The 27,117-nt window shown below is 43.1% G+C and overlaps 1 protein-coding gene across 1 annotated transcript in view; it reads left to right on the top strand.

The window, feature by feature from the left end:
• The window catches only part of LOC119803921 (ATP-dependent translocase ABCB1), a 72,669-nt gene that overhangs the window by 41,295 nt on the left and 4,257 nt on the right, over positions 1-27,117 (top strand). The window contains exons 14-26 of the mRNA XM_038315404.1: positions 86-256; positions 1,465-1,626; positions 2,489-2,665; positions 3,458-3,604; positions 6,870-6,977; positions 8,622-8,699; positions 12,018-12,101; positions 14,666-14,869; positions 19,137-19,237; positions 20,727-20,867; positions 22,950-23,106; positions 23,549-23,746; positions 26,377-26,583. Coding sequence (XP_038171332.1) covers positions 86-256; positions 1,465-1,626; positions 2,489-2,665; positions 3,458-3,604; positions 6,870-6,977; positions 8,622-8,699; positions 12,018-12,101; positions 14,666-14,869; positions 19,137-19,237; positions 20,727-20,867; positions 22,950-23,106; positions 23,549-23,746; positions 26,377-26,583 — 1,935 coding nt within the window. The remainder of the gene's footprint in view (positions 1-85; positions 257-1,464; positions 1,627-2,488; positions 2,666-3,457; positions 3,605-6,869; positions 6,978-8,621; positions 8,700-12,017; positions 12,102-14,665; positions 14,870-19,136; positions 19,238-20,726; positions 20,868-22,949; positions 23,107-23,548; positions 23,747-26,376; positions 26,584-27,117) is intronic.

Below are 27,117 nucleotides of genomic sequence, written 5' to 3' on the forward strand. Positions count from 1 at the left end.
CCAATTTGAAACGTGAACTGAGGTAGTTTATTGCTTTACTACATTTCCTGTTATTTTGTTTGTTTCTTTATCATTTTAATTGTAGAAATTTGACACCCTGGTTGGTGAGAGAGGGGCGCAGCTGAGTGGGGGACAGAAACAGAGAATCGCCATTGCTCGTGCCCTGGTCCGCAACCCCAAGATCCTTTTGTTGGATGAGGCAACATCAGCCTTGGACACAGAAAGTGAAGCCGTGGTTCAGGCTGCTCTGGATAAGGTCGGTGAGCTATACTTAGAAAGGTCTGAATTATAAGAATATTAGTATTCCATTGTTCATTCCTCTTAATCTTGCCTTAGAACAGAAACTTTTGATAGTTTCTAATACCTGTTACTAAGGAAAAGCACCAGACTTCCTAATCTTTTTGTTGTTGTTGTTGTTGTTGTTGTTCAATTTCTGCTTCTTCTATATCTTTTTCAAAAGGATTTATTTTCTAATTTGTATGTCTGTGTCCCTGTGTGTGTCTTCATGTATGGGAAAACATGAGAAGAGGATCTTCTGAACATAGAGTCAGTGACAGTTATGAGTCACCAAATGGGAGTGCTGGGTCTGAACCTCTGCAAGAGCAAGAAACATTCTTAACTACTGCCATCTCTCCAGCCCCACTTCATGTCTGTCTGTCTGTCTGTCTGTCTGTCTGTCTTTCTTTCTTTCTTTCTTTCTTTCTTTCTTTCTTTCTTTCTTTCTTTCTTTCTCTTTCTTTCTTTCTTTCTTTCTTTCTTTCTTTCTTTCTCTTTCTTTCTCTTTCTTTCTTTCTTTCTTTCTTTCTTTCTCTCTCTCTCTTTCTTTCTCTTTCTTTCTTTCTTTCTTTCTTTCTTTCTCTTTGTTTCCTTCCTTCCTTCTGAATTACAATAAGTAATTTTCCATCAAAAGGCATGTCAATATCTTTTAATTAAAAATGAAATATGAACAGTGGAGGCTCAAGTGAAAAATTAGTCTTTATTTTGATCATGAAAATTTAGAGAAATAACCCTACTAATCTGGTTTTGAGAATTTACAGTATTGTTAACCAAAGGAAAATATGAGTAGCAGTCAGTTAATGTCACTTGAAGACTATGGAATTGAAAAGAGAAATAGCCCTATTAATCTGGTTTTTCAGTGTCAACCAAAAGAAAGATACAAATAGAAGTCGCTTAATGCCACTTGAAGACTATGGAATTGCAAAGCCCCTTTCTCGGGGAGAGGGTGCACTGCGTGATGGGGCTGGAGACCTACTGGTCCATGCAATGTCAGTGACGATGGCCAGACTTTGGTTTTTCGAGACACAGTTTCTCTGTGTAGCCCTGGCTGTCCTGGAACTTGCCCTGAACCCCGACTGTCCTCAAACTCCGAGATTGTCTGCCTCTGCCTCCCTAGTGCTGGAATTAAAGGCAGTGCTTTTTGTTGTAATTATTCATGATTTGAAAGCCAGGTTTCTGTGTCTCCAGGCTAGGGAAGGCCGGACCACCATTGTGATAGCTCACCGCTTGTCTACAGTTCGTAACGCTGATGTCATTGCTGGCTTTGATGGCGGTGTCATTGTAGAGCAAGGAAATCACGATGAGCTCATGAAAGAGAAGGGCATTTACTTCAAACTTGTCATGACGCAGGTACAGTGGAACTTTGGAAACGCCCTAATTTATTTTGTTGATAAACTGGTGTCGGTATTTTCAATCTATACATAAGTGTTACTTTATTGTATAATGTTGGGACATAGGAGAAGAGTACTTTGGGATTTGTTAGAACATGGGCCCGCACCTTAGGTCTGATTCAATAGCTTAGCCCAGGCCACATTACCCCCTTGCTGTCTAAAGGACAGTATTAGGAAGCGCCGTAACTTTAGATCTTCAAGGCATCCCTTTCTAATTAACAAACTCAAGACACTTTGCAGACATTTCCCCAGCCCTGAACAAATCAAGGACTTTTTAAATTTTTCTTTTTGTCTATGACTCTTTTATACATAAAAGTAATTACAGCAGCAAAGACTTCAATGGCAATATAAGTCTGTAAGCTATACTCTAGTCTTGTTTGTACTTTAGTCTTGTTAATTGTTACTAGCCACGTGTGATTGTAAACATTGAATGGTGAAAGTGTACACCAAATTCTGAAGGCTTAGTACAAAAAATGATAAATTTAAAAAAGAACATTTCATTAATAGTCTAAGACATTTCGATCTCTTTTGAGTTTCTATTCACACACTGGTTCAAAAGTAAAGTTGGTTGAGCCATATATTCCCAGAGAAGAGATGACTAGAGAAAATATGCAGAAGGCTTGCCATTTTTAATTCAGCATATTCACAAAAAATCATTTATGTTAGGGTTTTTTCTCCCAACATATCACACATGAAGGACTAGTAGTTTAATTTCACCCCTTCCTTTGATTTAAACAATTCAGTATTTTCTTGATATTTATTTTTAATGATTAATTTCCATTATTTGAGGTTAAACTATTCATATCTCTTATTTATTTTAGACAGCAGGAAATGAAATTGAACTAGGAAATGAAGTTTATGAATCTAAAAATGAAACTGATAATTTAGACATGTCTTCAAAAGATTCGGGATCCAGTCTGATAAGAAGAAGATCAACTCGCAAAAGTATCCGTGCACAACACGACCAAGACAGGAAACTTAGTATCAAAGAGACCCCGGTATGGACCAAGATGCAATATTATGTCACAAATCCTCCTCGTGAGCCCTCCTAGTTGAGTGTGCTTAAACTGAAGGAGTGGGAAGAACAACATACTTTTTTATAATCTCTTTGATCTGTTCTCCACAGTCTTCCAAAAACCCAAAATGGTGATGTTTTATAGTTAGTTTAGGTGTAAGATTAAAATTTAATACCAAGATATTTAGAACTAGATTGTGAAGAGACTGTGATAGGTGTTTAAGTATTACTGTTTCTATTATGGTTATCCTTATTGGTCAATATTCTTGTCATCTGTTGAATGCTAAGAATTAAATATTTGTGGAAGCATCATTTATTTCTTAAAAAGTAAAGAGGACCCAGGCTGTGGTGACATGTCTTTAATCCCAGCACTCAGGAGGCAGAGGCAGGCAGATCTCTGTGAGTTTGAGGCCAGCCTGGTTTACAAGAGCTAGTTCCAGGACAGGCTCCAAAGCTACAGAGAAACCCTGTCTCGAAAAGCAATAAATAAATAAATAGGCACTATAATGTGTTATTGTAATTGATGGCAAATATCCATCAACTGATAAGGGATAAGAATAGGGTAAAAGTTATTTTAAAAACTTGTACCCATCTCATAAGCCCAACCCTTGGATGGCAAAGGCAAGAAGATTAGACATTCAAGACAGTCCGTTTGAAGCCAGCCTAAAATCCATGCAACCCTGCCTCACCAGAAGAACTCCCCACAGTGAGAAATCAGTGAGGATGTGTTTTTAAAAACATAAAACCATCTTGTGGTAATGCATGTGTCTTCTAGGATGAAGATGTACCTCCGGTTTCCTTCTGGCGGATCCTAAAGTTGAATTCCACTGAATGGCCTTATTTTGTGGTTGGTACACTTTGTGCCATAATAAATGGAGGCTTGCAGCCAGCATTTGCCATAATATTCTCAAAGGTTGTAGGGGTAAGTGATTATATTCACTTTTACATTGCTTATGACTCTAGACAAGTGAATGGACTACCTTTAATGCACACACATCTACACATATCCCTCTTTCACACACATGTGCACACACACATATGCACACACACACACACACACGTCATAGAAACATTTTCTTTCACACGAAACAAACTCGGATGAAAGTATAATTGAAGTTTGGTTTATAAGGGCAATGTTGTAAACATCTTTTATATGAATTTCTATCTAGGGTCCCTAATGGTTTCTATTCTAGTGCCCTGGGCACCCACTCGCTGACATAATCAATGGAACTGGGGAACGTAATGCCCATGCTTGCCATCACTGAGCTCTGAGCCAAAGTCATGAACTGATCTGATGAACTTAATTGATCGATTCAGGTTGCCAGCGGGCAACAAACTGGGTAGACAATGACCTGTTGTGTAAGATCCACACATGCCAGCACATGAGCAGGCCCTTAGCCTACACTTGCTTCCTCAGACTCAAACAGAAGGAAGCAGCTCAACGCTAGTTAGCTGTTCATCTCTGGAGGAGACAGTTGAGAGGCATTCTTCTTTTTTCATGCCACAGGGGACTGAACCCACACTCCACATATTTTAGACATGTGCTGCACCGCTGAGCACACCCTTGCCATTTCTTGTTTTTATCTGGAGACAAGGTCTTTCTAAACTGCCCAGCTTGAGTGTGGCCCGGACACAATTTGAACCTCAGATCTTGCTGATTCAGTCCTAGAGTTTCAGACACGTGTTACTATGCTGGATTCTTAGAGAAGAAGCACAAGAAAAGGGGAGTTTTATTTTGCTCACCGTTTCCTAGGTTTCAGGCTAAAGTCATCTGGATTCATGGTTGTTAGCCCGAGGCAGGGCACTGTGGTGGCAGGAGCATGTGGCAGAAGCCGCCCCTCTTATGACATCCAGGAAACCAAAGGAAGATGGGAATGAACAAGGAACAAGGCATATTTTCGCAAGACTTCTTCCCTCCCTATGCTGTGATCTACTTTCTCTAAGCAGGTCTACCTTCCTAGAATGCACATCTAGTTCTTCCAGCCATTGATGAGGCCTGAGCACTCATAATCTAATCACCCATCAAGGACTAGACCCGCCAGCTAAGGAATAAAATTGACCAAATGAGCCTTTTGTGGGGAGACTTCATCTGCAAACTCTAACAGGATCCCTGAAGGTGAAAGCTCACATGCTGGCTCTACCTAATTTTAACAGCGCCATTCAAAGAGCAGTAAAGTCTAAGCGGTCGTGTTCTTGGTTTAGTGGCAGACGCAACTCGTGAGACATTATACTGCAGACACTTTGCCTTACCGCTTAGAATCTTTTGCAGAAAGAAACATCATCTTAAGAAGGATAAAACAAGCACTATTCATTATCCAAATCCATAACTCTTCTAGTCTACCTGTGCCTTTCTAGATTAATACTCATGTTTAACATGTCACTCCAGAAGTGTTTGCTCACTGGCCAACTTGCGTGAGGTATTTTTATGTGCTATGAAAAGACTACAAAGAAGGAAAAACATCTGATTCTATGGAATACACTGTAGAACACAGGGCAGCAAACATGTTCTGTAAAGTGTAAGAAGAGAAAACATTCCTAGGCTTTGCTGGTCATGTGATTTCTGGGGCAAACAAAGGTAAGTTAGAAATGGCTTTGCCCGTTTTTGACAAGGCAAAACAAAACAACGAAAAAAGCAACCAACAGTGGTGCTTGGGTTTCCTCATTCTTCCCACAGAGATCTGTCTGGTCACTGATGGCCAGCACATTAGCTCTAGGACAGTGGATAGGCAGGCAGCCATATGCCTCACTGCAAACAGTGGGCTCTGGGACAGAAGGCTTGGGTGTCTGTGCTTGGCTCATCTCTTCCTGGCTCTCTTGATTAAGTTAATATTATGTCTCTGCTTCACTTTCTCTCTGTAAAATGGCAGAAGTAATATAACCGCTACCCCCCCAATTGGAAGGATCAGTACATGTGAATGAGTATTCAGTCGTGCCTAGCATAGTACAATGTTGGAATGAGTAATCAAGACTAATTGAGTTAATGTCTTCCGAAACTATTTTGTCCTTTTTTTTAAATAAGCATAAATTTTTCTGGGTTGGTTTAGGAATATGTTGCTCTCAAAAAAACTGACTTGACCCTTAGAAGGAAAGGCATATTTTCTTTCTCTGTTGAACGATTGTGCTATAAGTACTTTCAGCTCCAAACATCTTTTTTGCACTTCTAACCATCTCTTGAAAGGTTGGCTGCCACTGCCACCTGACTTTGTGACTATAACTCCTACAAGATGTACTGGCAAAGGTACCTTTCTCTCTGAAAGGCTGAAGGGATGATGCCCCTTTCATTAGCAAGAACACATAAATATATTCTCACCAGACTATGAAATACTTTGAAATGTCCACATAGTTGAGCTGGGGCTGTAGAGATGAGTTAATAACACGCCTGCTGTGTAACCACACAGACCTGTGTTTGTTCCCCAGCACCCATGTAAAAGCCAGGGCCGGTGATGCGCACACGTGGATTCCAGTGCTGGGAGACAAGAGGATCCCAGGACAAAGAGGCCAGTCCTTCTAGCCCAACTGGCCCTGGTCCAGTGAGAAACACCATCTTACAAAACAATGTGGAGGGTCTGGAGATTTGGTTAGGAGCCATGACCCCTCTTCCAAAGGACCCACAGTTCCCAATGCTCACCTGATGGTTCACAATCATCTTTCTGTGACTCCAGCTCAAGGGGATCTGAACCCTCTTCTGATCTCCATGGGATCCAGGCACACGCATGGTGCACCTATACATACATGCAGACCAAAACACATGCACAGAAAAATAAAATAAGGAAACCTGAAACACAGAGTGGGAAATCCTCAGCAGCCACACAAGAGGACAGCTTGACCCTTGTCCTCTGTACTCAGCTGCTCGCCCGGACAGACACACGCAAAGAAACGACTTACATACAGTCTGTTACAGGAAAGTCAGGAGGGAAGTGTGTGCTTGATGCCTTCTTACAAAGCACCTGTTTCTCTAAGAGGAGCACGAGTGCAAAGACTGCTGGGCGCATTTGTGAATGACAGCCTACCCCCCAACAAAGGCAGAGTGCAGGTGCACCAGAGGCTGCTTTTTTTGTCAGAAGCCAGCGCGATCCCAGGGTCCAAAGACTGTCCCAGCCCCTACACCGAACAACGTGTGAAATGGGGGCAGACGTGGAATGCCTTCTTAGTGTGGTGCTGACCACCCTTCAAATACTTTTTTGCAGGTTTTTACAAAACAAACTGATGACGAAACCAAACGGCAGGAAAGCAACTTGTTTTCCTTATTGTTCCTGGTCCTTGGGATCATTTCTTTTATTACATTTTTCCTTCAGGTAAGTGTGTTATTCGCGCTTCATCTACTCATGTTTAGAAACATGAATTGTCCTTATCGTAAGATTATTCCTCTTTTACCATGGTCAGTGATAGCCAGAGTGTCTTTAGCCTTTGACTGCATCCTCACCTACTCTTTCCCAACCAGCCATGCCCCAGATGGAAACAGTGGTGTAATCATATTGCACAGGTTCTTCTGTCTAGTATGGAAATGGAAGGTGAGGACCCAAGTACAGACTTTGGGGTAAACCCTGAATATGAGTTTGGAAGTATATTAAGTACATTCTGCTGGTCAGTTTGAATAGTTGGAGAAATGTCTTCCTGTATTCTGAAACAAATGAAACTCCCCAAGCTGGTCACACTGATGTAAAACTGTTTCAAAAGCTTAACAAGCTCACAAAAGGAAAAGCAAGTGCAGAAATGGAAAAATTACAGTCTTAAAAATCCTAAGAAATGCATACAAGGTATTTTGCAGCCTGTAGATCATTTGGCTCAGATACAATTGTAACTGAACCAAATGCTCTTGGAGTGTATCATGGAAAAGCATAAAGTATGGACTTTGGTGTTAGACACAGGTTTGCAAACATGTTTTGCAAATAAACACAGTCTAGTAATTTAGACTGTCTAAGCCTCTGGTTCCTTAATCTGTAAATGGGGGCAATGTTGCCTCTTGGTAACTAAGAGAACTCATGTGACCAAGTGTTCAGATTGATTTGAGATAATGTTACTACTTATTAAGTAAAAATGTACGTAATCAGTCCACATGTATTTTTTTTTTTTTAGCTGAAACTAAGTAGGTTTCTTTATTAAACACATTCTAAGTATATATTATGGTTTGGGGGGATTTTGTTTGGCTGGTTGCTTTTTGTTTTTTGAGACAGGGTTTCTCTGTGTAACAGTCCTAGCTGTCCTGGAACTTGCTCTGTAGACCACGCTGGCCTTGAACTCACAGAGATCCACTTACCTCTGCCTCAAGTGCTGGGGTTAAAGGTGTGCACCAGCACCACCTGGCTTATATTAGTGTTATAACAGCACACATGTAAATCAGCTCAGCTGAAACTAAATAAGTTTCTTGATTTAATACATTCTGATATATTACTATTTTAACAGAAAAAAAAATAAACGTTGTTCTTAACATAGGAATACAAAAGAAAAATGGTGGTCCTTCACCAAATACATAAGAGCGGCATTGTGAAACTTGACCTTGGTAGGATAACACTTGTCGCTGAGAGTGTCACAGGTGTGTAAAAGTGAACAGTTGCGCCATGTGAATTTGGTAAGAGATTGGAAGTGAGGCAGCTTTAAGTTGGTCACTTCTGCTTTGACAGTTGGGATGGAGAAATACAGGGAGAGAAAGCAGCTCTCTCCCACTCTGGCTATGGTGCTGAGACTGTCTCCCATGACTGCAAACACATTAAGAGCAGGCAGAGGATCCACAGACTTCCAACATGTAAATACAGCCCAGTGCTGGAAAGCAGAGACTGCCCAGCTGGTCATCTGAGAGACAGGCAGGGAGCTGAGTGAGGACAGGGGCTCAGACTAGGTCCCATCCTGCTCTGCACGCTCACAGGCCTTGATTCCCACTGTGTACTTGGCATCTGCGTCTCTGGCCAGCCTTCTGTGTGACGCCTTCTCGTTCTTCTTAGGGCTTCACGTTTGGCAAAGCTGGAGAGATCCTCACCAAGCGACTCCGATACAAGGTTTTCAGGTCCATGCTGAGACAGGTACGGCTGCTGTGGCTTGCACCCTGGGGTTGGGGAGTAGGAATTCTCTCTTGTGTTCCATGGACACAGATTGTAGGAGCGCTGTCAAGTTCCTTAGGTAGAGATCCTGCATGGGTCTCCCTCGGCCTCCTCTGGAGGTGCTGGTGAGCCATTTGCAGATGTAGGCTGTGGCGCTGCAGTTTGGTGCAGGCGGGCACAACGAGCCAGGAGTTGAGACTGTTGTGTCTCCTAATAACTCTTAGCAGTGAGAGGCAGCCGGAGCCAAGATGGTCCTCTATACCTTGTCTTAGCCCGAAGGCTGAGAAGTGTTAGAAAGGATCGTCTGTGCTTTGTGCCCCTTTGCCACCTTCTTTTTTCTGCACACTCAGAACATCCTGTCATGACTCTCTGAACCTGGAGATAGTTTGCACTCCTCTTGCCCAAATTCAGATTCATTTTCAGGGCCCATTCCTCTCTGTTGAGATTCTTTGCTAAGGCAAGGCTAGAAGACTAACCCGAGCGAGTTACAGTGTCGTTAGCTGGTTATGACTTAATATGAGTGCCTATTGCTCTGTACGTTCAGGTCCCCAACGACTGACAATATTGTTAGCAGTCCCTTTCAAACTTCAGCCACCATGAAAATGTTGTATGTGACCTTAAATCTTCCCTTTCAAAATGACTAGTTACCACCATAAAATGATGCTCTTGATACAAAGATGTACAACGTTTTTACACTGAAATGTGGTATTGTTATCTACAAACTTGTTGGACCACATTAATAGCATCCTAAGATGCATGAGACTCGTGGGCTATAGATTGGATATATCCACAAGCTGTCCCACGAGACTAAAATGTAACACAGAGGTTGAACCTGAATTCATATTGCTCATTCAGTCTCAGCACTAGAAAGGAAAAAAAAGAAAAAAAACAAGAGTGAAAAATGCCAGTTGTGTGTGTGTGTGTGTGTGTGTGTGTGTGTGTGTTCAACTTTCCAGAAGACAGTCTTTTTCACCCCATCTGCAACCACTTACGTATTTCTTGAAATTCTTAGGCAATGGTGTCTTTACTCAAATAGCTAGTTGCCACTCACAGCGGCCCCGTGTCTGCACTCCATGTGCTATTTATTACTCAGTTACCGAGATTCGGGCAAGGGGCAGGAGGTTAAAAACCACAGACAGAGAGACAGCGACACGGGTCATCCTTGAATTCCTAAGAATGCGCCCTTTATTGTGTTCAGGGGCAGATTATATAGAGATAGCCACGCCCCAGCCAAACCCACCAGAAACCACTCTCCTGCCATCAGGAACTCCTGAAGGTCTCGTGCTCAGAGCAGCTGTAGGCACTCAGATCAGGGGATTACAAGAAATTCAGGATCTGGGGTCTCACTGCTCCCAACAGCTAGTGGAAGTCACAGCTGAAGCAGAATCTCATGGGTGAGACAGTACTGTTTTGTGGGAGACCTTCCCCTGGACTCTCCTGTCAAGTCATCTCCACCTCTCATTTTTAAAGATAGAGTCATTTTCACCCAAATTTGCCTCAAACTCACAACATAGCTGAGCATAATATTGAACTCCATCTCTCAAGTTCTGGAATCACAAGCTTTCAAGCTGTATTTATAACCTAGATTCTACTTAAACAATCTCAAAGCTGACCTCACTACAAACACTCTTTTACCCCATCAGCCTTCAGGCCAACTGTCATTCAGGTTCATTATATGTTGAGAGCTGAGCGGACGGGGTGTAGGAACAGCACAAACTACTCAGAGGAGCAGGCATAGCACAGCCGCTGTTTATGAAGTATGGTACTAAGTTTTGCAAGGCGTTCAAACCCCGAATGGCCTCTTTCTTCAAGGATGTCACATTCCAGTGGAGGGACACTTAAGTACCTGAGTACTAAAAAGTCAGTTGATACAGACTATAATGGTCCATTTTCTGGCTTTTCAAAATAAAAAGGTAATTACTTCCTTAATACAAATTGCCAATTCAGGTAACATCTTAGAAACTAAAGCTATTTGTGACAGACATAAATTCATAATTGAAGATCACAATGTGTTTATTTTAAAATATATGAGGATGTGAGAAAGCTTAGCCATTCAAGGTGCTTGACCTGAATTTGATCCCCACAGCCCACATGATTTGGAAGGGCAGAACCAACTCCCATAAACTGTCCTCTGACCTCCATACATGTGACATGGCAAGTTCGTGCATCCACATACAATCAGTCACTAATAAATGTTAAAAAATGAAAATATATGAAGTTTTACAAATAAAATCCCTTTTCATGTTGAACGTGCATTTTAAAACCTAGATTGCTTTTGATTTGTTTTTAAATCAGTTGATGTATTCTGCCCTGAGTAGTGTTAACTATCAGGTTTACCTTTTATCTTCTCATACTAATAAATGCTTCACACTTTAATATTTCCAAACTTGAACTTTTTATTCTTCTTACCCTGAAAGGCTTACTACTACTTCATGTCTTCTCTATTTCTCTCTCTCTCTCTCTCTCTCTCTCCCTCCCTCCCTCCCTCCCTCCCTCCCTCCCTCTCTCTCTCTCTCTCTCTCTCTCTCTCTCTCTCTCTCTCTCTCTCCTTCCTCATCCCAATCTAGAGGCAGCCTGAGTCTTTCAGGGGGGAGTCTCTATATAGTCTCTACAGTTGCCAAAGGCCATGCATGGTATGCGTCCCCCACCCACATCACAGAGGTCATCTTCAGGGTACCATAGGTAACTGCACAAAGGTTGGGGAGGAGAGAACTAGGGGAATCCCAGCAGGACAAATTAGAGTACCCGCAGGATGTAATTCACTTGTGGGAGCAGATCAAGACTGCCTCAGCCTCAAGGCCTTTGCAAGCGTTGAATCTTCCTCCTCTTAGATGCTTTCATCCCTTCCTTCATTTTGGTCTCTGTTCATGTTTTTGGAAAGAACTTCCCTGTTTCTTCCCTACTCTTAAAGCAGCACCTTTCTCACATCTTTGTCTTTCTCACCCCGTTCTTTTTCTCCACCTTGTTCATTACCATCTGAGATGGTGTATGCTTATTTCTGTGTGCCTTCCAACTCTAGAAGGAAGTCTTGAAGACACCAGCAACTTTGCCGTTCGTGTTCATTGTCCAACACATAGAGTCAGGCTTTAAACAGAGTTGAGACTAAGACATACTTTTGGCAGATGGAATAACCTATTTTTGTTTGTTTTTTTAAATCCCTTTCTTGTCTATTTACTGTTACATCCTGGATGCCAAATGAAGAAGATATGAATGCTATACCAAAGTGTCTCTGTCACCTTCCTCCTAGAGCTAAAGTCTCATGAGTAGGACTTTAAGATTACAAATCTCTTTGTGTCACAGGATGTGAGCTGGTTTGATAATCCTAAAAACACCACTGGAGCACTGACCACCAGACTCGCCAATGATGCTGCTCAAGTTAAAGGGGTATGTACTTCCTTTCTGTGGGTGTTCATCTTAATGCTGCTTTAGGTTTAGCATGAGACTGGCTTCCTGGTAACCATTGTAAGATTCTGTTGCTAGATATTTGTAGTAATTACTTTGCTATTGCTGTGGTAAAACACCATTATTAAAAGCAGCTTATAGAAGGAAGAGTGTATTTGAATTTAAGTTCCAGAGGGATAAGGGTAAATCATGGCAGAGAAGGGTGGCAGCAAGTGGCAGGCATGGCAGCAGGAATAGGACCTGGGAGGTCACATCTTTAACTGCAGACACAAAACAGAGACAGTGACCTGGAACTGGTAGGGGGCTTTCAACTCTCACAGCCCCCCTCCAGTGATAAACTTCATCCAGGCATGCTGTGCCTCCCATAATGCTCTCCCAACAGTACTGTTTGGTTGGAAGCATCACCTCAGCCCCTAACATCCTTATACCCAAAAAAGTCTGGAATTTTTGGGTCCAGGCTTCTCAAGTCTCAGGGGCATGAAGATGAGCAGAGACTATCAGGAGACAAGGACATAGAAGAATTATGTCACTGGTTGTGGTGGCATATGCCTTAATCCCAGCACTTGGGAAGGAAGAGGCAGGAGGATCTCAGAGTTTGAGGCCAACCTGGTTTACAGAGCGAGTTCCAGGACAGCTAGGGCTACATAAGGAAACCCTGTCTCAAAAAACCAAAACAGAAAGAGAAAAGAATAGAAGAGAGGTGTTCTGGAAGTGAAACCGAGACAGTGTGGTAAGGAGGGAGCTGACAGGCTGGAGACGGCCCAGTGCAGCACGGGGCATGGCTGCCTGGCCCAAGGACTGACAGGTGTGGTGGGAATAGAGCCTGATAGGCCTGGTCTTCAGAGAAGGGCAAAGACAACGATCACAGCTGGACATATGGCTGGAAGACTTTGGGCAAAACATGAAAGCGCCATGGGTTAATAGGAGAAGACATTAAAAGTTTACTTTCTACTTTTTGTATCCTTTAAATTGTCAAAATTGTTTGATTAAAACATTTAGTTCACTTTGCCCATACATCAAGGAATTTATCATCTCTGGAGCTATCTTGATTTGTATGTGTGTGTGTGTTCCAAAGCAAGGCCTGCATATGCCTAGAAACTTGCAAGCCCGGGGAACTGTCTCTACTGTCTGTACCGTGTCCAGGGTCAATGTTCTGAGTACTTCAGTCCTTCAGTAGCTTCTATGTGGGATTGTTGATGCTGGGTTATGCTGTATTATACATGCTATCACTTTCAGCCCACTTTCCATTTCCTACTAAAAATTTATAAATGCTCATGGGAGTTGTAGTTCCATCTACTGATTATGTCAGGTAGGTGTTAAATGATAGGGGAAGGATGGTGCCAGAATTCAGAATGGAGAAGAGGCTGTGGTTATTTTTTTTTTTTTTTTTTTTTTTTTTTTTTTTGGTTTTTCAAGACAGGGTTTCCCTGTAGTTTCTAGAGCCTGTCCTGGAACTAGCTCTTGTAGACCAGGCTGGCCTCGAACTCAGAGATCCGCCTGCCTCTGCCTCCCGAGTGCTGGGATTAAAGGCGTGCGCCACCACCGCCCGGCGAGGCTGTGGTTATTAATCAATCAATCTGCTCCGTTTGGAAGTTGGAAGAGATTTGTCAAAAGTGACAGAGATGGCCAATGGCCAGGCTAGAGGACACATCACAGTCTTTACTGAGACTCGTCAGCCATGCTGAAGTGGGGAAAAAAAATCAGACAGGTAAAGGATGTGTGTGCTATTTGCAGAGAAACTGGGTGTGGAAGCCACAGCAGGGACGTGAGACCGTATGAGGTACCAGAGAATTTCCAAGTAGAGTAGATTCAGACTACACCACTTGTTCTTGTGCTTAACTGACTAGATTAAGTTCTGATTTAGATTTGGAAACTGCTACATAGTTGTGAAAGCCATGCATCATGACCCTCCCCGCATTCTACTGGAGGTTCTGCTTCCTGTAAACCATGTTTTCTAACTTTAAATTTTTCATTTCCCCTCCAAGAAGATAAGTGTTCCAAACAGGCCCAAATAAGAGTCAGATGAATCTCTGAGTGCATAGGCCAGCCTGGTCTCCAGACTGACTTCCAGCACAGCCAGGGCTGCACAGAGAAACCCTGTCTCGAAAAAACAAAACAAAAACAAGAGGAAAAAATAGGCCCAAGTATATTTGAACACCTTTATTGACACATACCTTCCTTAAATTTTAAGCAGTTTTATACCTAAGCGACCACCATTACCAGTTTAATAGAATTGCCAGATTCCTACCATTCTGATTGCTGGGTTTGGTTTAGTCATCATGCTTTGGTACAGAAACATTTTCTTGGAACTGAAAGATTAAAACAGATAGAAATATGTACTTGCATTTTGAATTATCGCTCTACATTCAGTATTCTTGAATCATGGAAATCTTCATTTTAGAACCCAAAACCTTCCTACAGTGTATCATCTTTCCTTTTATTCATGGGTGAGAAGATTTTCATGAAGATGAGTTACTGTCCTTAAAAATGTACTAGAACATATTTTAGAATATAAAAGGTGTCCCTAATTTTCTCTTCTTTTTCAGGCTACAGGATCCAGACTCGCTATCATTGCCCAGAATATAGCAAATCTTGGCACAGGAATTATTATATCCCTAGTCTATGGCTGGCAGTTGACTCTTCTGCTCTTAGCAATTGTACCCATCATTGCCATAGCAGGAGTGGTGGAGATGAAAATGTTGTCTGGACAAGCACTGAAGGATAAGAAGGAACTAGAAGGTTCTGGGAAGGTCAGTTAAACTAAGTATGATTGGTTCCCTAAGTAGAAATAATATTCTTCCCAGTGATGTTTTGTTACTCTCTGTTAGTATGCCCTAACAATGTCTGGGAGGGGTGGGGAAGTTTCCTGTGGGTGAACATGTATGTGCATGTTGTGTGGCGATCAGAAAGCACCCTGGGCATTATTTCCCAGGTATGGACCACTTTGCATTTTGAGATATAGTCTTTCACTGTGGGAGATAGGGTTTCTCCGCCCACCACTATGCCCCCTGCACTAGGGTTACAAGCACATGCCACCACGCATAGCTGCGATGTTTTTAACCCGAGTTCTAGAGGTCACACTCAGGTCTTCGTGTTTGCAAGGCCAATCCTTTACCAACAGAGCCATCTCCTTGGTCGACGACAGTATTTTAATACCTTTTGGGCAACATTTACTATATTTGTCTCAAGATTAGAACTCGAAGAACAGTTAGAAACACATCCTTAGTTCGGAAAGCATTGAGAACGGGAACTCAAACAGAGGAGGATCCTGGAGGTAGGAGCTGATGCAGAAGCCATGGAGGGGTGCTGCTTACTGGCTTATTTCTTTACAGCTTGTTTAGCCTTCTTTATTATAGAACTTAGGACACATCATCCCGGGGATGGCACCATCCACCATGGATTGGGCTTCCCCATCAATCAGTAATTAATCCACCAATCAGAAGATGCCTCACAAGCCTGCCTAAAGTCCAATCATATGGAGGCTTTTTCTTTACTGGGGCTCCCTCTCTGATCACCCCAGCTTGTATCAAGTTTATGTAAACTAGTCTGCACACGTTCTCCTCTATTCTTCCGTCCACCTTTCAACCAGGCTTAAAACTATCCTTGTATTTAGGAAAGCGCGTGCATTTTATTCCAAATGACTGGGGGGATTCAAAGTGGAAAAGTCCAACATGTATCTGTTCTCTCCATTTTAGCTTATTTAATATAGTCAGTTCGGAATTCCTGTGGTACCTCATCCCATTTGATATCCCTGCTCTGGGCCCCAGAGCTGCTTTCTCCCCAAACAGCACAGATCCTTTGCCACCCTCGCTATCCTCTTTATCATGCGTCCTCTTTTCCTCTCACATCTGTCCTCTTCCCCCTCATCCTGTTGTTCCGCACACTCGGCTACTTTATTTTTCATAGCTCAACAAAGATTTGTGTGCCATTCACTTGGTTCCCCGGAAAATGTCTTACTCCTTACGCGGACTCTGTCAGATATATTCTGTTGTTACCTCATTTTTCAGGTGAGGCTGAGGGACACACACACAGCACACGCTGCCTTCGAGCCAGTCACTCCAGGAACCAGGAGTCAAACTCAGACATTGGCGCACCTGTTAGCTAGAAATCCAAGTTTTGTTATTGGTGGAGCATAGGGAGATGTCATATGCCCTCTGCAGAAACGAAGGTCAGAACAGGATTGACCCCTGGCATTCCAGGTACCAAGAAACAGAGCAGGAGTCCAGGCAGGTGAGAGGGCTGTGGTTTCCAGACCAGGTGCCTGTGAGCCAGGCAGCCCACTGATGGGAAAGGTGAGGGAGGTCCCAGAGACACTAAAGACACGGGGTTTCTCTGCATGATGAGACTTGTTACTCTATTTTCATTGATTCTTTCATGGAAGTGCTCAGACTGGCATTAGTCTTTTCCAGCCAGGCTCTGTGGAGTTCACCCTCTGTAGAGGTCCCCATCACTCTGTCATGGGGAACTAGCTAACCTTGGGGTCTGGCTGTGGTCTGACTCAGTACTGGCCCTGACCGAGGAATCCGTGCCATGCACTTGGCAGTGTGGCAGTGCACGTGTGTGGGATCCCGGAGCAGATCAGGGTAAAGGGAGACCCCACTCATAGCCTTTGTGATGCAATGTCAGAACATGCAGATAAGCTCCGCCGTGCCTATGACTAGGGTTTGATATTGTTCTAATTCATTTACATGGGATACTGAGCAGTTTTTGTGTAATATACACATTTCTCTTTTTAATAAGGAATTCGAATTTAACCTCAGTCTATTTGGGGTAGAAAGAGAAGCAGAAGTTTGTTTCTGAGAAACACATTTTCCTTTCTTCAGAACAGCTCAGTAAACCGTCCGCGCCCTTCAAAGGATGCTGCTGTTTACTTTTCTTTGAACTTTAACTTCCTTCTTGCTGGTGATGACTGGGTCTCTATTGAAGTTGTGAGGACAGGACTTGGCTGCTTCTTAGGTGTTTCCTAAATGCCTCATTGTGCATCAGGATGAGAAGACTGCACTGTGCAGCCACGACTGTCTTCACACTGTGCAAACTCTGTGCCCCAGTACTGACCTTGGTGGCAATTCAAACTCAGGTCCTGAAGACTGTAGAGCAAGCATCCCTCCCTCCCCACTGAGCCATCTCCCCAGCCATAGCTATAATGTTTTATAATATTATTACTGATTCAGAAAACCTCTTCTGTTTGTTGGAACCATTATAATTCAAAATGTTCTTATTATGAATAAATGAAGATTGTCTTTGGGGAGTTTCATTGAAGTTGGTATTTTCTTCCAATATCTTACCATCAGTACTTCTGGGATTTTCTAAAGTCAGTATGTATTATGTCTGAAATGTGCAAAGCTTATAAAATAATTTTCTTCCCAATTATCTTCTTGGTGGGTCAAGGTCAGAGAAAAATATTTTAATTTTTCAAGTAAGTGTTTTAAGAAATTTGTTCATTTTTTTTTCTAGTAGTTTTTTTGTACTGGTCTTCAAAACTGACTTAATTTATTATGAAATATTTGCTGTTATCATTGATAATTTGTGTAAAAGTCATGAGGCATAAATGAGAATTCCCACAGATGGCTTTTAAGTAGCAAATTGCACTAGGTTATGAGAATGTGTCTTTTTCTAGGATCTGTTCAGATGAGTGAAACCACCAGACAGAGGCGCAGAATCTTAACCAGACATACTATTTTAGAAGAACTTTAGAGACCATCTGGTCCATATCCCCCTTTCAGGGAAGCTAATGAGAGGCAATGGTGATGTGAGGCCCACTGGTGTGCAGTGGCCTATGGCCAGATGTTCTTAATGAGTCTCCATTTCTCTTCACAGAGAATTTAAACAACGGTGCCAGCTGTATTTTCCTAACTAAATAGCCTTGGTGGCAGTAAATGCAATTAAAACACAACTAAATATTAGACACCCTCTTGAAAAAATTATATATCATGCTCATCAAAAGATGATATTTAGCCGGGCGCTGGTGGCGTATGCCTTTGATCTTGGCAACCGGGAGCAGTGACAGGCAGAGCTCTGTGAGTTCGAGGCCAGCCTGGTCTACAAGAGCTAGTTCCAGGATAGCTAGGGCTGTAACACAGAGAAACCCTGTCTCCAAAAACCAAAAACCAAAAGAAAAAAAATAAGAAAAAAAACCCGATACTTATTAAAAGGCAATTTATTGCTTTTGACCTCTTATCACTATGTTTATATACAAGGATATATTTATTACAATGCTATTTTTAATAAAAGAATTGAAGCCATTGTTAGTAATGCCTAACTGCCCACAAGGTTGAGTAGCCATTAAAAACTCATTATTAAGCTGGGCATGGTGCCCATACCTTTAATCCCAGCACTTTGAGGCAGAGGTAGGAAGAGTTCTGTGAGCTTGAGGCCAGCTAGTTCCAGGGCAGTCACAGCTGTTACATAGAGAAACCCTGACTCAAAAAAAAAAAACCCAATTCATTATTAATTCATTATTAATTATTATTAATGTATATTGAAAGAGCTTGAAAAACACTGTTGAAATTGGTTAGGCAAAATGGAGAATTCAGTCTCATTTTGTTAAAGATATATGTGTTTCGGAAAAGCGTGTATGAGCTACTTGGAAAAATATATTAGTGTGTAATTATTATTTTCATCACTCTCTGAACATCTTTTAAGCTTTATGGAGTTATCATGAGTGACACTTTCGCAGAGGAAAAAGTCATGTATAAATATCACATTTTCAAAAAAAGTAACAATAAATGTTTTTGAAATATTACATTCACGGAAGACAGACTCATTTGAAAGCTGCCATGTGGCTTCAGACAAATTCTTCTTGCTTTGGTGCCCCAGCTTCTCTTTTCGTATGGAGGGCCAGACTAAATGACTAGATCTCTCTTAAGGATGTAAAATTCCGTTTCATACGTCACCATTCTTTTTCATACAGAAGATAGCTATCGATAAATGGTACTTAAGAGAGACATTATAATAGGTTAATGCTATTAGCTGTAGAATTCATTTCCTGTGTTTGACTTTGTGCCTGTTGTTTTACAGATCGCCACTGAAGCCATAGAGAACTTCCGCACTGTCGTCTCTTTGACTCGGGAGCAGAAGTTTGAAGACATGTATGCTCAGAGCCTGCAGATACCATACAAGTAAGAAGCCCTGAAGAATGGGCCAGGGTTCAGGGGGGTTTTCTAGTGAGGACTTCCGTTTTTCAGGATCGCTTTTGCCAGAAGGTAGAGTGAACAGAAGAAAGTACTAGAAGGAACGCCTGAGACTATCAAGAGAGATGAAGAGACCTGAGTTTAGGTCATCTATGAGGTAGAGCAGTGTAGGCCGGGGAGGACAGAGAAGAGGACCACGGATGTCTCTGGTGTCCAGTTGGGTTGACGACCCTGCTGTTTGCCGTATCTGGAGAGTCGGGGAGGTTCTCTATGGAGGTGTTGTGGGACACTGAGGGGATCTCCCCAGGATACTTTCTGCTCCTTCCTTTCCTGGGGAGACCTTCTCTTCTCCCTGTATCCCAGCAGTACCTATGACAGCTCTAAAAGAAAGGTGACCAGGATACTGGCGAAGCCAGCCTTGGAGTCATAATCATGGCAGGCCCTCTTTTTCTGAGGAAAGAGAATATGAGCAAAGAGGTCAAGACCATGATGGGGACACCCACTGAAATAGTTTATCTGCGCTAATGGGAGCTCACCAACTCCAGCTGGACAGGGAAGGAACCAGCATAGGACCAAACTAGACCCTCTGAATGTGGGTGACAGTTATATGACTGGGGCAAACTGGCAGTAGCACCAGGATTTATCTCTACTGCTTGTACTGGCTTTTGGGGAACTCATTCTCCTTGAAAGGATACCTTGCTCGGCCTACATATAGTAGGGAGGGCCTTGGATCTTCTCCAAAGCAATGTGCCTTACCCTCTCTGAAGAGTAGATGGGGGGGAGGGGGATAGGTGAAAGGAATGGGAGGAGGGGAGGGAGTGGGAACTGGGATTGGTATGTAAAATGAAAAACAATAGTTTGTTTTCTTTTTTTAAAAAAATAATTAAATTAAAAAAAAATTCCAGCAAGAGGCAAAGACAAGAAGTTGGTGTTTTTAGCAGGATAGGAAGGTCAAAAGGGCTTCCCATCCCCACCCTGTTCCTGCCCTCACCTCACACCCAAGACCCTTGTTCAGACATTCTTGGAATGTTAATGCTTTGTAAAGCCTCCCTGGCTCCAGGCACTTAAGTGCCTGATCTACTTCGTCCTCCCCTGCATTGATGCTGTGCTCCTCAGCTAGATCTCCACAGGCAGGACATGCTTGCTGCTCTGCCACCCACAGCTGGAGGGTGTTGGGTAGAGGTGTTGATCCCCAAGTGGGCAGGGAGGACCATTCATTTGTTAATGTAAAACAGGCTCTTCTCAGGGTTACAGGTCTGGTTATCAACCCACTAAGAGGTAAAAGTCCTACACTAAAGATGGAGACACCATTGCATCTCAGAGATGAGACCTGTTCAGTCAAAGGGTTCAAGCCGAGTCCTTTAGGAATGGAATCCACTGTATCTGTCCCTCTTGTGTGCCCCACCCCCAGCCCACAGGAAGTTGCTTGAATGACTGAGAAATGAAGCAGGGTGAATTTGGGTTCTCTTCTTTCCAGAAACTCTTTGAAGAAAGCTCACATCTTTGGGATCACATTCTCCTTCACCCAAGCCATGATGTATTTTTCCTATGCTGCATGTTTCCGGTTTGGTGCCTACTTGGTGGCTCATGAATTAATGACTTTTGAAAATGTTCTGTTGTAAGTATTGTGCTCATATTTATAATTTAACCCTGAAAGTAAATCTAGGATGAGAGATTGTATGGTGACGTGTCAGGGAGAACATCTGGTGGTGAAGAAAGTGGCATTTTGCCTCTGAGAGTCTGTGTGACACCGCAGACTCCCCGCATTTCATCAGACACTCTTCTATCCTGTGTTGACTCACCCATATCTGATTGTTCCAGATCTGTGCCTGGACGTGTAGATTCAGTCAGGGCTCTCTAGAATGCCATGCCTTTGGACAAAGGTCTTATGTATGTTCAGCAAGGAGGTGAATGGCTCCTTTAAAAAACCTTTCCGACAGGTCAGCTAAGAAGTGAGTGATGTGCCAACTCTTCCCAAACCTGAGATATTAAAGGTAAAGAAACACATTCAGGTATACTGATACAGACATACACATGCGTGCACATGTGCATGCATGCATACAGAGAGAGAGACAGAGAGACAGACAGAATGAGAGAGAGAGAGAGAGAGAGAGAGAGAGAGAGAGAGAGAGAGCAAATTAGAGAGCATAGAGCATAGAAAGTTTCCCCATAAAATGAGATTACTCAGAAGCTGAAACCCTCCTTTCCCCAAAAGGGCTGGGTGGTTTTGTTTGTTTGTTTTTGTTTTTAAGTGTTATGGGTGGCCTTGCATCAGTTTGTCCCATGTCATTTCCCATTAGTCAGCTTAGACAAAGGGGTGCTGAAGTCCACAGCTTAACCTAAACGTGTCAAGACCAGCCTTGACCATATCTGACCAGCTGGCACTGGTCAACTGGCAGGGGGCCTGCTGGAGGAGAGAAAGCCTGCCAGCCTTTTGTCTTAGGAAGGAGGGTAAGGGGGAATTCAGAAGTTACCATGTTATTATTTATCGTGGCCCCTTTCCTTATTTGTTTACTGGTCAGGGGTCTGACTAACTCTTAATTCCTCAGAAGCGGAAGGAATTTTTCAATGACAACAGAAGGTCTAGACTAGAATTTTCCTCCTGTGTCTCTGCAAACGTTGAACATTACACTTTGGTCATGGGAAGAGAAGCCTGAGAGAAATCACACTAGTGATGTCACCAAATATGTTGCTTGGTCATCAAAATGATAGATGAACTTTCTGAGCTTCCAAGTGGTGGCAGGCCAGGCCAGACTCTTCTCCCTAATAGTTCAACATGGTTAGCGCTGTTAGAGTTTACATTGCACCCCAAACCAGATAAGGCTGGCATTAAAGTGTGTTAATACACCATTTCTGCCCTGGTTAAGCATTGAGTTAGTCATACACCGTAGTTAATTCAAGATTTAAATTGTTCACCTATCATACATGTATCCTGGGGGTTTGTGTGATTATGCCCAAAGACCAAAGTCAGACACTCCTGGAACCGGGACATTAATTTGATCATGCTTTTGATTATTTTTTAACCCCAGGATTTTTGAAGTTGCTGGCCTGAGTCCCACGTCACAGGTTAAGAATGCAGTGGTTTCTTGAAAGTGGCATCATAGCCGTGTATTTAAAAATAACGTTGTCTTCATTGCTTGGCTCACATGATATCTAGGAATGGATAGTGGCAACAGTATGTGTTGCCACAGTTACAATGTGCAATGACCAGAAACTAAACTTCACTGACATGGAACTATAAACATTTATTCTGCTTGGAGTCTCTGGGTCAGTTCTCCATAGCTGAGCTGGGCGGAGTAGATCCTGTTGTGCTGGAGGCTGTCTGTAATGAGCTCAGTAGCCAGTGAAGGAAGCTAAGTGAAGGAGAGAAAAATAAAGGAAGAAAACATGCTGAGTCATAGGACTGGAGCTGGCAGCAGGGATTTCCACCGCATCCTGTCTGAGAAACCACACACAAGGCCACCCCAGGTTCAAAAAGGGATAAACAAATTTGTAACTCTCAGAAGGAAGAAGTGAAGGTCACGTAAAATGTTGAGGGTAACAGGGGAGGTGAAGGGGGCTGTCCTGCCCATGAGAGTGCGTAAGGAAACGAAAGGGCTTTTTTCTTTTACCTTTAAAACTGCACTGGCTCTCTAGTTACAGAGGGCCACGTTGACCACACTGTGGCTATCACTGCACATGCCTGGCTTTTCTTTTCCAGAGTATTCTCAGCTATTGTCTTCGGTGCCATGGCAGTCGGACAGGTCAGTTCTTTCGCTCCTGACTACGCCAAAGCCAAAGTGTCGGCGTCACACATCATCATGATCATTGAGAAAGTTCCTGAGATTGACAGCTACAGCACGGAAGGCCTGAAGCCGGTGAGTCTGTCCTCTCGGTGGATGATCCAGCCCTAACTTCTCAATGAAAAGACGCAAAGAGGAAATATAGTAAAATTGGTGCTTTAATTTTAGAAATTACATGCTGTTGCTAAGACCTACATGGGCTGATTTGAATAAACGTTAATACTTTGTATTAATAGTCATTACTTTTATAAAACAAATTTACAGGGAGATAAGACTATAGAAATCCAGTTCATAGGCTTTTTTTGTATGTAGCTGTTCTAGTCCGGGAGAGTATATTGGTGTTGTATTGATAATTCATACTGTAAAACCATTACCTCTTTAGATTTAGTTCCAGAGACGAAATGAAGCTTAACTGTGGTAGAAGCTCCCTTCCAACACCCGGAACTAGGAGTCCCCACGGTAGCCTGTGTTTTCAAGATTGTGGCGATCAAACTGTGTGTTACTGTTCTCATTTTAGAGTACTTTGGAAGGAAATGTGCAATTTAGAGACGTCATGTTCAACTATCCCACCCGACCTGACATCCCAGTGCTCCAGGGGCTGAGCCTGGAGGTGAAGAAGGGCCAGACGCTGGCCCTGGTGGGCAGCAGCGGCTGCGGGAAGAGCACAGTGGTCCAGCTGCTTGAGCGGTTCTACGACCCCAGGGCCGGAACAGTGGTGAGCACACTTTTGTATTCAGAACATTTCAGGTTTATAATCATCTAAATGGATAGAAGTGTTTAACCACTGGCCCACGGGTTTTTTTGAACCTTTAAGCAGAGCCTTTGTTAGATAATCTGACAGCCCAGGTGGCCAATCTATGCCAACCACACTGGCCAGTTTACCCAGCTTCTCTCTTAACACGCTGCCCCCTGTTCTCTGTTGCAAGCAACATTTGACTACCTCTCTCCCTTGCCATGGTGAGATTTCATCTGACAGTGTAAGAGCTGGCAAGACCTGAAGTAGCCAGATAAATAGTTTCAAGAGGTGGAAATGGGGTGAAAGGTCAAGGGTTGGATGCATTTCAGTGAAAAAGTGGCTTGCAAGGACCCAGGATATGGAAAGGTGAGGACTGAGAAGTCACGATACAACATGGCCATTTGTGGGCGACTTCCACCTCTCAGTCTGCTCTCAGTGAAGAGTTGGTAGTGTAAACAGGTCGGCAAGGATGAGAGATGGTCAGAGAGGAATGTGGGGATGAAGAAAATTAGGGTAGAAGAGGCAAGGAAGCACAGCAGCAAGAATGGAAGACAGTCAGTGGACTGGTGAAGATGAGTCCCTAGCATCTTCAAGGCCATGATAAGACAATACTGTAGTGGGGAGCATGACGGGCTGCGTTCCTGCCACCCAGCTCCTGGCCGCCTGCTAGCTTAGCCCCAGAAATAACAACACACAAACTGTATTCATTTAAACACTGCCTGGCCCATTAGTTTCAGCCTCTTACTCACATCTTGACTAACCCATATCTAATAATCTGTGTAACACCACGAGTGGTGTCTTACCGGGAAAGATTCAGCATGTCTGACCTGGTGGCTGGCTCCATCGCATCTGGCTCAGAGAGGAGAAACATGGCGATTGTCTGAGCCACCTACCTCACTTCCTTCTTCCTGTTCTGTCTACTCCACCCACCTAAGGGCTGGCCTATTAAATGGGCCAAGGCAGTTTCTTTATTAACGAATGAAATCAACACAAACAGAAGACTCTCCCACATCACAATAGTACTGACCATAGAGAGGACATCTTCCATGGCTCAACAAAACGTACAGGGCTCCCATAGTAAGATGGACAGTGGCTAGGGGTATGGAGGAATGCGCTTTTGGCTTCTCGACTAAAATGGTGAGGGAGAAATCAGGATTCCGTATCCAACAAAACTCTGAGAACCTGTGGGAAAACTATCCTAGGTGCTGGGCAAGAGTGAGAAATCTTATAGGGAGTAATGAATTGTAATGATTATAATGAGCAAGAAATAAGAAAAGAGCCAAAGAAACAGAATTCAGAGCAGTGAACTGTTACTATGTATGTGTTTAGCTATGAGTACTCGGAACATTGCAGAGGCATTAGCAATGACCCATTGCTCCAGGGGCCTTGGCAGCACTAGTGACTGAGACGAAAGAGAACTTTTCACCTGCTGTCCACAGTTCTTTCAACTTCCTCACAATAATTATTCACTGCTACTTTGAATTTTTTTTTTTTTTCTGAGACAGGGTTTCTCTTGTGTAACAGCCCTAGCTGTCCTGAAATTCTCTTTGTAGACCAGGCTGGCCTCTTTTCTATTCTATTCCAAAACAGTTATGACAGGAGGAAGGATTGTAGGAGCCAGAGAGATCAAGGACACCCCAACTAACCTGGGCTCATAGAGGCTCACAGAGACTGAACTGACAACCCGGGACCTAGGCCCTCTGTGTATGTGTTACAGTTGTATTGCATGGTCTTCTTGTGGGACACCTAACAGTCGGAACAGGGGCCGTCTCTGACTCTGTTACGTCCTTTGGGACCCTTTCCTCCTACTGGGTTGCATCATCCAGCCTTAATAGGAAAGGAAATACCTAGTCTCACTGTAACTTGATATGCCAAGGCTGGTGTATATCCATAGGGGCCCATTTCTGTAGAGAAATGGAGGAGGAAGAGTGGATGGGAGGGTGTGTGTGGTCAGGATGTAAACACACACACACACACACACACACTCACGTCATAACTTTACTGCATCAATTCTTTACTGGTTATAAGATCTCTGGTCTTTTCCTTACTGCCTTTCTATAAACTCTTTTCTGAGAGTTCTGATTTCAGGCTTCAGTTTTATCACTGATGATTGAACACAGGACTAAATAATGTTATTACTACATTCAAAATTAGTGAAATGTTGGTTCTCAAGCTCTGATTAAATTCTCAAATAAAAATAATTTATTTTGCTAAACATATTATTAAATATTTTTGTAAAGGAGTTGTAAGGTCCGGCTGTTGATAGTTTATGCCTGTAATCTCAGTATTTGAGAGGCTGAGGCAGGAGAATTCCCATGGAGTCATTGCTATCCTGAACTACCATGTGAGTGCCAGGCCAGAGATAAGGTCTTGCTCTGTAGCCCAGAGTGTAGAAGTAATGAGAAACAAATCAAAGTGCATTGTCACATACACATGAAAGTATAATTAACTCATTATTTTATATGTCAACTAAAAAAAAATCAACCAGAAAGCCTTTTCTGTAATTCTCGCAGCAACCCAAGAGTTTTGTGCTATGAAATAATGGTAGCTAATTGTCTAAACCTGAGTTGTGCTGATCCTGAAGTTGGTCTGTGAACCCTTGCTCTCAGTTTCTTGACGGCAAAGAAGCAAAGCACCTGAACGTCCAGTGGCTCCGAGCCCACCTAGGCATTGTGTCCCAGGAGCCCATCCTGTTTGACTGCAGCATCGCCGAGAACATCGCCTATGGAGACAACAGCCGGGTCGTGTCCCAGGATGAGATCGAGAGGGCGGCCAAGGAGGCCAACATCCACCAGTTCATCGAGTCGCTGCCTGACGTATGTACCTTGGGCCTGGCAGTTAGCAGCTCCTCTCAGTTGTTCTTTGGTTGCTCCCCCATCCCCATCCTGGGGATGAAACCCAGGGCATTGCACATTGCAGGCACCCCTAGGCCTGCCATCAGAAACCCAGAAGTCTGGCTGCCCAAAGGTAAAGAGAAATTAGAAATCAAAATATATCTTACCAGCAGAGAGGCATCTATTTATACTTCTTAACAGAGTTAGAGGTTATGTTTGCCCCATCTCTTACCTGTCATTGTGAGGAGGCAACACAATATTAGACATATTCAAGTAGAGGAGACAGGGACTTTGGGAACTGGCACAACCCTTAGGGCTGTAAGCGCGAGGATCCATGTTGGAACACTCCTTTAGTTTCTTAGCTTAGGATCCAGCTCTTTCTGGTCTGGGGATGCACATGAGCGTCCCCTCCCAGGTAAAGCGTAGACAGGCAGCATCTAGTTCCCATGGACACTGCCCTGCTTCTGTAGAGAAAACAAGCACAGTCATTCTGTAGCTCCCCTCAGTGATCCATGT

The sequence above is a fragment of the Arvicola amphibius genome, chromosome 18 (assembly GCF_903992535.2).
Source record: "Arvicola amphibius chromosome 18, mArvAmp1.2, whole genome shotgun sequence".
NCBI classification, from domain to species: Eukaryota; Metazoa; Chordata; class Mammalia; order Rodentia; family Cricetidae; genus Arvicola; species Arvicola amphibius.